Below are 15,567 nucleotides of genomic sequence, written 5' to 3'. Positions count from 1 at the left end.
GAAAGGGACCGCAGCCCGCTGGTCCGCTGGGACCTGCCTGGCCGGGGAGGAAACAGGAACCCTCTCTTGCACCCGGGCGCCGCCTCTCCCGGGGCCGCAATCCCCTCTTCGCCTCAGTCTCCCCATCCACAAAATGGACCGGTGGGTTCTACCTGGCACCTCCCCTAAGAAGCGCGACAGAGGCGCGGACGGACTCCGCCCCGAGTCGGGGAAGCGAGTGCGCAAGCGCAGAGGCGGGAGGGGCGCGGCCCGGGGCGGGGCGGAGTCCTTGTCCCGGCACTCCCGCCCCCAGCCAGGAGTCTGCGCGTGCGCGCTGCAGCAGGGGTGGGCGGGGCCGCGGGCAGACCCGCCTCGTTCCCCAGCGTTCCCCGCGGCAGCAGGCACTGACGTGGCCGCCGTCAGAGCCGCCATCTTGTGGGAGCGAAACCAACGCCTGGCTCGGAGCAGTAGCCTCGCCGCGGCCGCCGAGGGTGAGGCGGCGGGCCGGGGGCCAGAGGCCGGGTGGCGGGCGGCGGGGGCCTGCCAGGGCTACGCACGCACTGCCCACTGCCGCGGCGGAAGGGTGTTGAGGGCTGTGGTGAGGACGGGCCGGGCGGGGGCCGAGGTGAGGTTGGGGCGGTGAGGCCCGAGGCCGCACCGGGGGCCGGCGCGGAGGGCCGGGCCGGGGGTCGAGTGTGGGGAGGGTGTCGAGTCGAGGCCGAGGTCGAGGTTGGGATGAAGATCGAGGCGGGGCGGGCGCAGAGGGCTGGGCTGGGGGTCAAGTTGAGGCCGGGTGGAGGCGGGGGGCGCCGCGACCGGGATCGGGGTCGAGGCGCGGGGGGGTGGGGCGCGGGCTGCGCCGGGGGCCAGGAGTCCCGGGGACGGAGGCCGGGGCAGGGGTCGGTCGCACCGCGGGGCCCCCGAGCCTCCGCCGTGGTTCTCGCGCCCCCCGGAGCCGCCGGGGTGCACGCCCGGAAGTCCGGCCCAGGCCGCGGGCTCCCCAGGAAGCGGTGCTTCCTGCTCCGCCTGCTCCGCCTCCCGCCTCGGGGTCTCGAGGACCAGGAAACTGGAGCCCGCGGCCCGGGACGCCGCCAAGGTCACGCGACGGCCAGGGTTTGAGCCCAGTTCCTGTTGGCTGGCAGGACGGGGGCGGGGCTGCGGGGCGAGGTCCCGGGGTCTGAGTGCTGGGCACTTGCTGCCAGCGGAGGATCCGGGCGCTCGGCGGGCGCGTCCGCGTCTGTGCGGGGCCCCTTTACCAAAACTTGATGCAAGCCAGGGCCTACTTCCTGGTCGCGGCTGGCGGAGATGAGAACATTCTTCCTAGTTGGCGCCTGCGGAGTGTACCTGTGAACGGGCCGTCGGGGGCGAGCTGCCTCCGCGGCCCTGCGTTTACTTGTTGCACAGTCGGGGTGGGTCTGGGCGTGGGAGACGGTAGCTTGCTTGTCAGTGCCGAGTCCCGGAGCCGTGCGGCGGCCCGCCCTCCCGTTTTCCCCAGTCACCGAGTAGTTGTGTGTTGGTCGGTCCCGCAGGACTGCAGCAGCGCCCGTGGCGAGAGGAGAGGATCCCGGAAGTGGGTGCTGCCGCTCGGGTGTCCCGGTAGGCTTGTTTCAGAACTAGTGAGCGAGTGGTCAGCACTCCTCTGTGTGCCCGCCGTCTGCATGGTCGGACCTCCGTTTCCAGCGGTGCGTGCGTGTGCGTGTGTGCGAGAAATGGAGTGAGTGTGTGTGTGTGTGTGTGTACCCCAAGTCCGGCCGTTTCCGACGCAGAACTGGTCTGGTTGCTGGGATGAGCGCATATGTCTCTGTCTCCAGGAGGCCCCTGGCAGGAGTGTATGTGTATGAGCCCCAAGTCTGGAGGTGTCCAAGCACAGAGCTGGTTTGGTTGCTGGGTGAGCGCACATGTCCCCGTCTCCAGGAGGCCCCTGGCGGAGTGTATGTGTATAAGCCCCAAGTCTGGTGGTGTCCAAGTGCAGAGCTGGTCCGTGGTTGCTGGGTGAGCGCACAGGTCCCTGTCTCCAGGAGGCCCCCCTGGCAGGAGTGTGTGTGTATGAGCCATGTCTGGTCGTGTCCAAGCACAGAGCTGGTTTGGTTGCTGGGAGAGTGCACAGGTTCCTGTCTCCAGGAGGCCCCCTGGCAGGAGTGTGTGTGGCTGAGCACAGAGGTCCTTGTCTCCAGGAGGCCCCCTGGCATGGTCCCTGTCTGCAGACACAAAACTGGAAATGTCTGGCTTGGTGAACGGCTAACTTACGTGCTGAGCAATCAGCTTCTAAGGAAAGTGCAGAAGGGGAAGCTGGTTCTGGCCCCTCATGGTTCTGCTTTGTAGGTCATGTGGTCTGGTTACTTGCTTTGTGTCATGGACAACTCAAGAGGACACTTCCACTGCACTTCCCTGTCCCGTGGGCTCCGGTAAAGTCAGTGTGGGCTATGAGCTGCGGAGGTGATGTCACAGTCACATGGAAACCCCTGTGCTCATTGGAGAGCCTGGAGGCCGGGTCTCAGGGTTCCTAAAATGAGAGAGTTGAGCTGTGCTCTCTGCTCCTCATTGGTGTGGCAGTGTCCAGTCTTTTAGAAGCGATTTTGACCTGGGAGAGGGTTGGCCGGAACCCTGCCTGCTGGCAAAGGACGGCTTTGCCGAGTTTATGAGTGTGTGGGGGAGGGGGGTAATTCCAGGTCACAGTGTAACCGCACGGGTGCTTGTTCTGGTGATTATTAGGCACTCTTGAAAGCATAGGTGTGTGACAGTTATGGCATTGCAGCTTTATGGCTTTGTCACTGTTCAGGAAGGTGGTCCACACTTGGAGGGGTCAGGTGGCCTGATTAGTGGAAAGCAATGTGGCAAGGTTGGCACAAAAGCATCCAAGCTCCTGATTCCTAGGAGTCCCTCAGCAACCCCCCCTCCCCCCCCACCTCCTCAGCTTTCTTCCGGGAGTTGGAAGCAGTGGCAGAGCTGACTGATGCGGGGACGTGCCACCCTCCACTAGGTCCCCATGGACCCCTATTTCCTGGTCTCTGCACACCATGGCCACCAGAGCTTGGCATCCTGTCATCGGCAGCCCTGACTAAAGTCGGGAAGCAACCACAAAAACATAAAAGGCAGGGAGATGTTACAGATGTGGGAGTGATTCTGTTCAGGAGGCCGACTTTTCTGTATCTCTTGAGGCCACAGAGGTGACCCTTAGTGCGTACCATAAATTACTGGGTGCCCGGTTATGATCCACACACGGTTCTAGAAGTTGGAAGTGCATGGTAGATTTGGGAAACACTAACTAGCGTTTAGTCAGAATTTAATAAGCTTTGCTCCTTGAAGGGGTGCCGGAAAGGGTTCTAAGAGGCACTTCATCTGGCAAATACCTGATGCTTTTCGGTTTGTGTTACGTAGGAAATCAGTTTTGTGGAGTCGTACATGGAAGCTAAACAGGAAGCTTGGGGGTTCTGGTTCTCTAAGGTCCCGAAAACTTTACTGTGAAGTGTCAGTGTCCCATCGGTATGACTTCGGCCAGTGGCCAAGGAAACAATTTCAAGATTCCGTCTGGTCTCCTTCGTGAAGAGTGGGAATGAAGGGTGAGTTAGACGTGCCAGCGTTTTGATCACTGGATCCAAAACAAAGGCTGTCTCAAACATTGCTGTCAACAGCGTTATCCTGTGAATTTTCCTGTCATCTGTAGGTGAGCACGGGGTTCCTAATTAACTGAATCCATTAATTTATACTTAAAATACTGTCTGTTGTGTTGATTTTGGTGGTGAAACTGGCTGAAGATATTTACAGTTTTCAGTGTTTTTGTCTGTCAAAGTGATGGGAGACTGCCAGTTCCTGGGGAGATGGACGAAAAGGCACTAAGTCCCCGTTGCTGGTACCTGAGAGCAGGTCCCGTGCAGTCAACAGTGACTTTCAGTCTTAGTTCCTTCCCTGAAATGTCCAGGACGGTCATATTGCTCCAGTGTGGAGTTCATTGTTGACTGGATGGCTTCTTCCCCACAAACTCATTTTTAGGAGAAGTGTATGTGTAGATGTGTGTGATTAATTTCTGCGCCCTGATAGATGTGCTTTTACAGTTTTTCCTCCTGTCCCTGACGGTCAGTCTCGGATGCCCAGGGAAGTGTGCCTCAGAGGAGGGAATGGGTGGATGTGTGGTGCTGGGGCAGTGAGCAGAATGGGGTGCAGGGTCCTGCGGGTCTGGTAACAGAAAGCCTCTCCCAGGCAGGGGCACGTGGCTGTTTGGAGAACGGTCAGGAGCAGGTGAGGAGGGCACGGGGGCCTGGGGAGACCTGCTGCAGGCCAGTGGTCCTCGTCCCCAGAAAGAGTATGTTCCATGTGCCCTCAGGTCATAAAAAGTCTGATTTCTGGGACACCTGGGTGTCTCAGTTGGTTAAGTTTCTGACTTTGGCTCAGGTCATGATCTTGTGGGTTCGTGTGTTCAAGCCCCACGTTAGGCTCTGTGCTGACAGCTCAGAGCCTGGAGCCTGCTTCAGATTCTTTGTCTCCCTCTCTCTCTGCCTCTCTGTCTGTCTGTCTCTCTCTCAAGAATAAATAAACATTAAAAAATAAAAAAAAAAAAGTGATTTTCTACACTCCATCATGGTTTGTGTACCAAACCACTTTTTCTTTTTTGTACGCAGCCTTGATAGATGTTCTGAATTTTCCAGGAATGCAACTACCTTGTAAATCAAGGGAGATTGCATTCTGTTCTCTGTGGTACTTTCTCAAGAGCTGCCCTCCGTTTCCAGGAGAAAATGGCCTGTGTGGTGGATGCAGCCGCCCTGTGTATGGGAAGTGAGCGTGTGGGTCTGCAGTGGTCCCTGGTGGGTGGTTCCTCGGAGCTTCCTGTGTGGGGCTCACACTCGCCAGCAACTCACTGTCCTGTGACTTCCCTGTGATGAGCAGATGGAGCTGCAGGACGGGACGTACCCCAGCTGTGCCGGCTGCCAGCTTCCTCTCGGGATGGTGGGGTGGCACTGTGAAGCTCCACGGGCTTGTCGGCTCCGACCCTTGTGAGGACCCTTCCTGGCGGGTGGTGTGCAGGCATCTGACTTTGCCTAGTGGGCCCCTGCTGGTGCCAGAGGGGAGATAAGGATACCAGGGCACAGGCAGGTACCGGGGGTGGGGGGGCTGCCTTTCAGAGGGTGAGGCAGGCAGATCTGGGGACGAGGGGGATGGAGAGGAGGTTCTTGGTTAATGTTGGGGTTTGGTGTTGGTGGAGACCTGTGGGGAGGAGTAGAGATGGGGTCCTGTGGAGGGTGGCACCAGAGTGTGAATGCAGGGTGCTGACCTGGTCCGGCCTAGGGGTCAGTGGGGACCCTCGAGAGGCTTCAGGTGGAGAATGGTGTGATTAGGCATGTGAACCAGAGTCATCCCCCACCCCCCACCAGGGCTGCCTGAGGTTGCAGACAGGGTCGGAGGAGTGGTTCTCAGAGCTGTCCGGTGCTGGGAGTTCCGGCGGAGGGCCCGCCCCCCCCCCCCCCCCCCCCCCCGCCAAGCTTCCACCAGAAGAGGTGGGGCTGTGGGTTTTTAATTTTGTTCTCAGTAATGGTCCCTCCAAGTCCCTTGAAGACCCAGACCGAGGGTTGAGGATTGGCCCCTGTGCGAGAGAGCTTCAGGACCTCCTGCCACCCTGGGTGGTTTGCAGGAGGGCTTGCTTCTACCTCCCCGTCCTTGGAGGGTGTGGACGGGGGTCTCTGGCCCCTTGGAGTCCATGTGGTAGGAGAAGGTGCAGCGACTGGCCGCAGCACGTTTGTGGGGGACCCCACCGAGAGAGATGCCCCTGACAGTCTGTTCACTGTGCACGTGCTGGCACTCCTCACCCTTCTGCCCCACTCGTGTCCTGCTCGCCCTCCGTGTGTGAGTGTGCTGAGCTTGGAGCCAAAGGGCTGCTTCCTGCGGATGGTGGAGTAACAGACTGAGCGGGCACCTCTGTGGAGAAGGTGCTGGGGGTGTGGCCAGGGTGGGGCCCCAGGGTCTCTGGACACGTTCCCCTGCAGCTGGTCCAGGCTTGCGCGGATCGGTAAGGTCGGTGGTAGGACCCTTCTCAGGCTGATAGGTGCTGTACAGCTGCCATGGTTTCTCAGATGCTGCTTTGCCTTGTGCTCACAGATTACTTGAATTTCCCCGTTTTTGGCTCAATTTGTTGTGCATTTCAGTGTTGTCGGTTGATGCAAATTTGCTTTTTTGATCTTCAGTTTTTTTCAGTAACAAGTCTTTCAGACTTGACTGCATTTGGGGTCAGAGAGGGTATCTGTGCCCTTAGGTGTAAGCCAGAGTAGAATAGGAGGCCAAGTGTCTGTCCTATGGGCTAGAATACTGTGGGACCTTCATGACTGCAGGAGCCAGAAGTGGAAGGCCTCGTGGCCAGCAACCAATCAGGAATAAGAAAATACTGTGGAGCGGTCCGCGTCTGCCATCAGGACAGATACAGAGAGCTGAGGGGCTCTTCCACACAGCAGCATCCTGGCCAGGCTCAACTTGTGTGTCTCCTTCTCTCGGGTTGGAGACAATGTGCCACGTGTGTCCAGGGTCCTGCGTGGACCGTGTCTGATCCGTCCTTGTTGTCTAGTTGGAAAGTGTGACACGTGTGTCGAGGGTCCTGCGTGGACTGTGTCTTGTTGGTCCTTGTTGTCTAGTTGGAGACACATGTGACATTTGTATTCATTGGTCTTCTGTAGAAGGGTATTGGTTACATTGGGCTAGCCTAGTAGGATTTTTTTTAATTTATATATATTTTTTAACACTTAATTATTTTTGAGAGAGACCGTGAGCAGAGGAGAGACAGAGAGGGAGACACAGAATCCGTGGCAGGTTCCAGGCCCTGAGCTATCAGCACAGAGCCCAACATGGGGCTCGAACCCACAAGCCCTGAGATCATGACCTGAGCTGAAGTCAGTGTCAGACAGATGCTCCACCCACCGAGCCGCTCGGCACCCCTTAGGATTTTGCTCCATTGTATACATTTCAGAAGAACAGAAGTTTGGTGAAGTGTTTAGAGAGTAGTTATGTTACAAAACAGTAAGTAAAAGTGTAAGACTGAATAAGGGGGAACTAGGAACCGTAAACATGTTCTTCTGTTCAGTGCCTTGTTTTTTGTAGCTGGTGGTGAGCAGGGTTCGTTGCGTGTGGTTAGACTGTCCCACCCGTGCCTGTTCTGGTGGACAGTGGACAGTGGCCCTTGGGTATTCACATTGCTGTGTTGCTGTTGATAGGAGCTGCAAGTGATGAGGAAACTCATTTCTGGGTGTTACATTTCACATTGAATCAGAAGCTGGCAAAGAGCCAGCTAAATTGAATCTCAGTAGTGTTGTGCCCTTGGAGTCAGACCTGCCAGGTCCTGCCCCCACCGTCAGCCACCATAGGCTGACTGTGAAGTGAGGGGTGGGGGTGGGGGCTGGGATCACTGCACAGGGGCCAGCCCTTGGGCCTGACTGGGTCCCTTAAAACACCCTGAAGGTTTGTGCCGGAAGGCCCGATGGCAGTCCGTAGGCAGTTCCTCATCAGAACTGGCCTTGGGGTGCTGGTCAGAATGATCTGGTTCTGCAGTGTGTGTTTCATATGGAAAGTTCCTAGTGGTACAGGGTGGGGGAAGGGGGGGTTGGGGAGCTGGGTGAAGAAGAAGGTACACATGTCTTGGGATGTGGTGGTGGGGAGCTGGGTGAAGGTGGAAGATAGACATGTCCTGGGATGTGGTGGGGGAGGGGGAGCTGAGTGAAGGTGGAAAGAGACATGTCCTGGGACGTGGGGGGCAGTGTGGTGACCCATTGACAGTACTGGATGGTGTTAGAAACCTTGGAAATTCTCACAGGAGAGTAACATGGAACTGTGTGAGGTGGTGGGTGTTAGCTAGAGTTGTGAACACGTAATTACAGGGAGACACCTTCTTGCATACCTGGAACTAATACAAGGTATAGGTCAGTCATAGGAATAAAACTGATGGAAATAAGAGAGATCAGTCCACTTAGGTGCCTTGGGTGTGCCGGGCTGCGTAGTGTCCCCTCTGGCTGTGTGGATTCCTGTGTGTCACACTGCGTTAGGGCTCTGTGGTGTATCTGCCTAGCACTAGTACTGGCACGTTCAGTTTTCCTGGTCCACTGGTGTTTACAAACTAGGTACACTAGGTAATATACTCTGCTGTAGAAGAAGCCCTAGGCTACAGAATGACATGTTGTGCTGATGGGCAGGGTGATGGCCTGAGGTTTTATTTGTTTAGCTGAGGCCCTGGAGTCCAAAGCTGGTGTGCAGAAAGCAGTTTGCGAGAGATTACATGTGATCATATGGCCTACAAAAGTAGAGGGCCCGTTTTATTTATGTATGTATTTTTATTTAATTTTTTAAGAGAGCGCGAGCAGGGAAAGGGGCAGAGGGAGACAATCTCATGCGGGCTCCACGCTGAGTGTGGACGCAGGGCTCTATCCCGTGATCCTGGGATCAAGACCTGAGCTGAATCAAGAGTAGGATGCTCAGTGGATTGAGCCACCCAGGAGCCCTCAGGACCCATTTTACACTTAGGATCTATATGTCAGGGATGGATGGGGCTTTGAGTGAGTGACAACCTGTGCACATGGGTGGCTGCTGTGTCAGGGATGGATGGGGCTTGAGTGATTGACGACTGGTGCACATAGGGGGCTGCTAGAAAGCAGTTGCTCATTCATGAGACCCTTAAAAAACGGTTCCTAGTGCATATGAGCTCTGGAAAAATCAAAACGAGGGTATGAACTGTGAGGCGGAACATGTTACTGTATGTAAGTTGAGTCCAATAAACTTGACTTGTAAGAAGTGGGGGGGCATCTGGGGGGCTCAGCCAGTTAAGTGTCTGACTTCAGCTCAGGTCATGATGAGTTTGGTGAGTTTGAGCCCTATGTCGGGCTCTGTGCTGACAGCTCAGAGCCTGGAGCCTGCTTCGGATTCTGTTTCCCTCTCTCTCTGCCCATCCCCTGCTCTTGGTCTGTGTCTCTCTTTCTCTCTCTTAAAAAATGAAAAAGGTTTAAAAAAAATTAAAAAATAAGGCTGAAAGATGAAGAGCTGAGAGGTCACCCAGCTTTTCACTCATGTAGGGAACTCAAACATCTGAGCTCCCCTTTATGGAGGAGGCCAAGTGGTGCATCGTGTCCGCAGTGCAGAATGGAGCCCAAACCCCAATGTGTTTGTCTCCCTGGGTCAAATCAAGCTCTAGGTTGGTGGTTGCCTCTTGGCCATGATGGCAAACTGCTCAGGTCATCTTGGTCTTCGCTGGTAGAGATTCTGCTGAGTCGATGATTTCAGAGAAGGTGACAGACTTTGTTCCTTGCTTACTCTGAAACCTCAGAGGCCTGTCAGAGGAGAGGCTGGGGTTGCAGGCGGAAGTCACAGTAAGTTTTTTCTCTTTGGCAGCTAAACCAGTCATGTTGGATTCATTTATTGGAGCGGAACGGGCGTAAACTCACAAAGCTACATTTCTTTCTGGCTGGACTGGCTTCCCCACAGAGGCCCCATCGCTGGCCTTGACCCGTAGCCACATAGACCTCTTTATCCGAGAACGTGGGCCACCAAGGTCTTTGCTTTACGTTGTTTCTGGTCCTAACAGAGGGAAAACTTGTTCCCTTGAGGCTGTGGGGCTGGAGGGAGCCCTTCTGAGAAAGTCTGTGTTTTCATTGCTCACTGATGCAGAGGGTCATCATCGTAAACAGGAAAGATGGGTTTTGATTTGAGCTTAAGGGATTCTGGTGGCAGAGGGTGTGACATAGGCCACAGGATGGCTCCGAGGTCCACCTTTCTCCTGAGGTCCACCTTTCTCCTGTGGCAGATCCTCTGTTAGGTCTTGACATTTTGCAAAACAGTAAATGTGCTGGGGTAGGCCAGGAGCCAGCAGGGTCGTGGGCCAGGTGCAGGTGTAGACGCTTCTCGGCTGGGGGAGACCAAGTGCCCGTGTGGTAGTGTCTTGCACCCGAGACTGCACGCTCACCTCGTCAGTCCCCTTGGGGCTCCAGAGTTTGATGTGTTGAAGAACCAGAGGGGAAGGACCCAGACCACATTGGGAATGAGGGCTCAGCAGAGCCGAGCAGGCCAGGGATAGTGTGTGGGCAAGTGGGGACTTGGGGGCTGGTGGCGGCACTCTGTGGGGAGGAGGCTAACAGGCAGTTTTACCCTGAGATGGTCCGCCTGCCCACGTAGGGGCTGGGGAGAGTGCAAGTGACATTTTTACCCCTCGGTCCCCAGGACTCTGTGATCATGGTAAGGACAAGATTACATTAGTGCTAAGACAGGTGGAGATAGCCTGCCCCCTCCTGTCTCCCCGAGATCACCCCTGTCGTGGCTCCACTGCAATGGCCACATCTCTAGATGAGCGTGCTGATGACACCCCCTTGGGGGTCCGCTTGGACAGTGCGGGCTGGCCTCAGCCTCTGGATCACCCTCACCCTGGCAACAGGAAGAGTATGGCTGGGGGAGGGATCACCTGCTGCAGAGCCAGGTGGGGATGGCATATGTTTCAAGTGATCTCTTGTGTTCATTTTCATCCTCGGGCCTTCTGTACCTGTCATCGGTTTTTCCCTTGCCCTGGGATGGCCAGGCCCCACTGTAAAGCCATGCCTGTGGCGTGTCCCCTTCTTGGAGTTCTGCCTCCCTCCTCCACCTCTTTGCAGGGACATGGCCCTTGTTCTGCCCTTCCCCTGCATCGCCACCTTGGCTGAGGGCACTGCTGTGTCACTGGGGTAGAGTGCTGGGACCCTTGGTGTTCTCAGACTGCATCTGTGTCCGTGTCTGTACCCCAGGCTCTTTTCAGGCTAGAGGTTTCTGTGCTCCTGCAGGGTGTCACAGCAGAATCTCCTCCCCACGCTTTCCTGTGTTGTTTTTTGGAGTTTCCATCAGTCAGATGGTAAATTTGTTTGTTTGGTTTAGAATTTCTGTCCTTTCCCCCTCATCCTGCAAGCCTTGGGAGCTGTTTTCAGTTCACAGCATAACCGTGGGGAAGGCACAGACTCCCTCAGGGCAGTGTCCCCACCTGGGGGACCCGCATTGATGTTGCAGCACCAGGGCCCATCCTTTCGTGGGGGGGACAAGTATGGGATGACATGGACCCATCACGTGATGGCTGTCACCACCCTGACAGCCCAGCCCCCCTGTGTCCCGAGTCATCCCTCCCTTCCCTAATCCCCGAAGCCACTGGGGGGGTCCTTTTCCTGTCTTCGTAGTTTTCCTTTTCCAGAGAGCTGGGCACTTGGAGTCCCACAGTGCGCAGCCGTCTTGGATTGGCTGCTTCCACTTAGTGACATGTGGTTAAGCCATTTCTCTTTAGCGCTGAGTGATGTCGCTTGGTGTGGGTGGACCGCAGTCTCTTCACCCGTCACCTCGTGGAGGACGTCTTGGTTCTTCCCAGTTTGGGTGGTTGTGGGTAAGCTGCCGTAAACATCTGCGTCCAGGATTTTGTGTAAAGGCCCAGAAGCTCGACTGCTGGGTCGCACCATGCAACAATGTTTGGTTTTTTGAGAAACCACCAAACCCTTCCACGGTGACTGTGTGGTTTCAGGTCCCCACCAGCAAGGCAGAGTTCCTGTGACCCCCCCCCCCCCATGCTATGCAGCTTGTGCGGGTGTGGGGGGTTTGGGTCCTTCTCATAGGTGTGTAGTGGGCAGCTGGGTGTTCTCGTTTGCATTTCCCGAAGACATACTGACTTGGAGATTTTTCTCGTGCTCATTTGCCATCTGTAGGTCTTCTGTGGGGAGGGGTCTGTTAAGGTCATTGACCCATTTTAAAATTCTTACGTGCAGTTTCAGTCTGCTGGGTATCAAGTTCTAAGTGGTTTTTTTTTGGCATTTCTTAGATGGCAGTCCGTGATCAGGCGTGTCTCTTGCAAATATTCTGTCTGGTTGATTTTCCCGTTCTCTTGACCCTTGACCTGGTTGTTCCTGGATTGGGAGTTTGTAGCTTTCACAAAGTTCAGCTCATCAACTCTTCTATTGACCATGCCTTTGGTGTCGTATCTAAAAAGACATCCCCATAGCGAAAGTATCCTTTTTTTTTCCATCACGTGTGCACAGGTTTGTGTGTTTCACCTTGGCCGTCAGGTCTGCTGTGTTCTGACTCCCCATTCTTGTTTTGTGGGCACCAGGTCCCCACCTTGTTGGCTGCAGCCATGTGAGGGTTGGGGGTTCTGTTTGTTTTTTCCTTTGAAATAGTCTTCTCTCTTCCTTCCCCCCAAATTCCTTCTTTTGTTCTCTTCCATTGGTGGCTCTTAGAGGGAGACTTGCATGGCTGTTTGCGGTCATCCAGATGCAGGCAGCCGTGGATCCTGGCTCGGCGGCCTGTGGGTGTCTGTCCTTGTGTGCAGCACAGTGTGCACCCACACCCTCCCGCCTGGACGTGGGTGGCAGAGTTCCTGGGTCTGTTGCTCCTGGAAGGTCCAGCCACATTCTCATTGCTCCCAGAACATGTCTCCCCCTTTTTCTGTTTGTCTTTGTCGCTTGGGCACCTATTCATTAGTGATTTCAACAGCGAGCCGAGTTTGAATGTGTGTGTTTGGTCCGTTCTGTGTTCCCAAAGGATTTGTCATCCTCTGTGTATATTAGGAGAATGGGCTGTCTGCAGAAAAGGAAGCGTTACAGTAAAGGTCGTTTTAAATTTTAATTTTTTGAATAGGTAATAGCAGCAATAAACTGTCAAAAATGCACTGAGGCGCGGCGTCCAGCCGGCTCATTCACTGGAGCGTGAGACTTTTATCTTAGGGTTGTGAGGCCAGGCCCTACGTTGGGTGTAGAGATGACTTAAAAATAAAATCTTTAACAACAGCAACAAGTGCACAGAAACCAGCTTGAAGGCCTCTGCTGGCATGCCCAGGCCCGTGGGAGCGTCAGGTTCACAGTGGGGTGGGTGATTTCCACCCAGTGCTGACTGGACTGGCACAGAACTGACAGGCGTCCTGGCGGTAAAGTGGGTGTGTTGGGTGCTGACCAGGAGTGGGAACGTGTGTGGTCTCAGCTGGTGACACAGGGCAGACCTGTACCCTCTGCAACTCCCGCAGACCATGGTGCTCCTGGCTGCTCCTGGGGGCGGGGGCAGGTGGCCAGGCTTCTTCCTGGCCTTGCGGGCACTCTGTGTAAAGGCTGCCCAGCGCCTGGGTGCTTGGCTTCATAAAGGCAGCCAGCCATAAACACCCAGATTCCCAAACCGTGTGCATTTGAGAAGGTGGCCAGCTCTTCTAGGTGCCTGTTTGGAAATGAAAGTGCCCGCCTATGGGGAGGTCAGGCCCAGGTGGCTCCTGTGCCCTGGGGGCTGTGGGATGGAAGACCACTCCCTTGGGCCCAGTGTTTCTGCTCTGAACGAGGGGAGCCTGTGGCAAACGCAGTCCCTGATGCGGCCCATGGGGTCGCTCCACCTGGGACTTCATGGCCTGTGTGCTGCCCAAGAGCCTAGAAGAAGAGCCTGTCTGGCTCCAAATCCGGTCTGTGGGTGAGCGCTAAGCTCTGAGCACGTCACGTTGGTGTGGTTGGTTCTGGCCTGCGTCACTGCTGGGATGGTTGTTTCTGGCCCCTCTTGTTGCATGGTTGAGGAGCTTGCGTCCTGTGAAAGCCACAGCCATTCGGTGAACAGCATTCCCTCTGCAGGTTGTACATCAGTCTCCCTTCTGCTGCTTGGGAACCAGGTGTGGTCAGCTTCCACCCTGTGAGCTGTCAGAGGTCAGACCTATCCTTCCGCCAGAGCGCCCCTGCGCTGCTGGCCCTGGGCGGCACAGAGACCCAGGGACCCCTGTCTCCACAGGTTTCTCTGGCCAGTATTGCTCCCCCCAGTCTACAGCATGGGAAATATCTTCGCAAACCTCTTCAAGGGCCTTTTTGGCAAAAAAGAGATGCGCATTCTCATGGTAGGCCTGGATGCTGCAGGGAAGACCACCATCCTGTACAAACTGAAGCTGGGTGAGATTGTGACCACCATTCCCACCATAGGTGAGGAGACCGCGGGCGGGGGGCAGGGGGGTGCAGCAGGGGAAGGGCGTGGGCCTCTCACTGCTTGGGGTGGCAGGCTAACCGGGGTCGTGGCCCCCACAGGCTTTAACGTGGAGACAGTGGAGTACAAGAACATCAGCTTCACCGTGTGGGACGTGGGCGGCCAGGACAAGATCCGGCCCCTGTGGCGCCACTACTTCCAGAACACACAAGGTGAGCGGAGGGGCTGTGGCCTGCGGGAGAGGCTGGGGCGCCATCGGCGCCCGTCCTGACGCCCACGGCTCCGCAGGCCTCATCTTCGTGGTGGACAGCAACGACAGAGAGCGCGTGAACGAGGCCCGTGAGGAGCTCATGAGGATGCTGGCGGAGGACGAGCTCAGGGATGCCGTCCTGCTGGTGTTCGCCAACAAGCAGGTATGCGCGCCCGTGGGCCCCCGCCATGCAGGGTGGGAGGTGGGAAGGGGTGGTCCCTGCTGCCCACTGACTGGAGGTCGGCCTCTCCCACCACCAGGACCTCCCGAACGCCATGAATGCAGCCGAGATCACGGACAAGCTGGGCCTGCACTCGCTGCGCCACAGGAACTGGTACATTCAGGCCACCTGTGCCACCAGCGGGGACGGGCTCTATGAGGGACTGGACTGGCTGTCCAATCAGCTCCGGAACCAGAAGTGAGCTGCGCCCCCTCCCCCCCACTCCCTCCTTCCACCCTGCTTTACTCTCATGTGGTGTGAGTGCCAGAAGCTGTCTCCATGGTCGGTCACAGTGTGCTTCACCATGCTGTAAATGTGCAGACGCAGCCTGCAGCCGGGTTTTTATTTAATGTAAATAGTTTCTGTTCCCAACGAGGCAGTTTCTGGTACTCCTATGCAATATTACTCAGCTTTTTTTATTGTAAAAAGAATCAGCCCACTGTTCAGTACTGAGAAGGGATTTTAGGCTCACGGGGCCCCCAGGAGTTGCTGTCAGGGCCAGCCTGGCGCTCGCTTCTCCTATGGGCGTTAGGTCTGTGTTGGACTCGATTTTGGTGGTTGGTTTTTAACCCGAACTCAGTGCATTTTTAAAACAGATAAAAACACAAGGCAAGAACACTTGAACACACGGAAGGGAGAAACGTGCCTGGTTAGGTTCTGCGGTAAAGGGCTGGCGTCTGGTCCACCGGTGATCCGTTTCCTGTCGGGAACGTGACGGGGCAGAGCCGGCCATGGTCTATCCTGCATGGTCACGACAGGGTCCCCGTGATTTGCTGTCTCCGGTGGTCCTGCCTCCCCTAGCGTTTGTCCTCGTACCTGTGCCCACATGGCCACCCAGGGGGGATGGGCTGGGGGCTGCGGCCACCACTCCCAGGGCCCTCAGGGGGACCCCCGGAGCCCCCGTCCACATGTGCTTTCACTCCCTCAGCCTGCAAGGGTCAGGTTTGCCACCGAAACGACGACGTCTACTTTTTTCTTTCGTATTTTGATAAACACTGAAGAAGCTGGAGCCGTTCAACTTTATCTTGGGGAAATCCTCAGAACTGGTTTATTTGGTGTCGTGGAACCTCTTACTGCTTTCAATACACAATTAGTAATCAACTGTTTTGTATACTTGTTTTCAGTTTTCATTTCGACAAACAAGCACTGTAATTATAGCTACTAGAATAAAGTCTCTTAACTAGTTCACGGCTCTCCAATGCTTGGTGCCACTAGCCAC

The 15,567-nt window shown here is 55.9% G+C and overlaps 1 protein-coding gene across 1 annotated transcript; it reads left to right on the top strand.

Moving 5' to 3' along the window:
- Window positions 1-370: 370 nt before the first annotated feature.
- Window positions 371-15,533, top strand: ARF1 (ADP ribosylation factor 1). The gene is made up of 5 exons (XM_047082386.1): window positions 371-470; window positions 13,693-13,877; window positions 13,980-14,090; window positions 14,167-14,291; window positions 14,389-15,533. Exons 2-5 carry the CDS (start codon window positions 13,730-13,732, stop codon window positions 14,548-14,550), a joined length of 546 nt encoding a protein of 181 aa, XP_046938342.1. The 5' UTR covers window positions 371-470; window positions 13,693-13,729; the 3' UTR covers window positions 14,551-15,533.
- Window positions 15,534-15,567: the final 34 nt, after the last annotated feature.

Source organism: Lynx rufus, unplaced genomic scaffold (assembly GCF_022079265.1).
Source record: "Lynx rufus isolate CCGP_SWC_20201006 ecotype Redwood Valley unplaced genomic scaffold, mLynRuf1.p SCAF_1, whole genome shotgun sequence".
Classification (NCBI taxonomy): Eukaryota; Metazoa; Chordata; class Mammalia; order Carnivora; family Felidae; genus Lynx; species Lynx rufus.
This window is presented reverse-complemented; position numbering and strand designations above follow the sequence as displayed.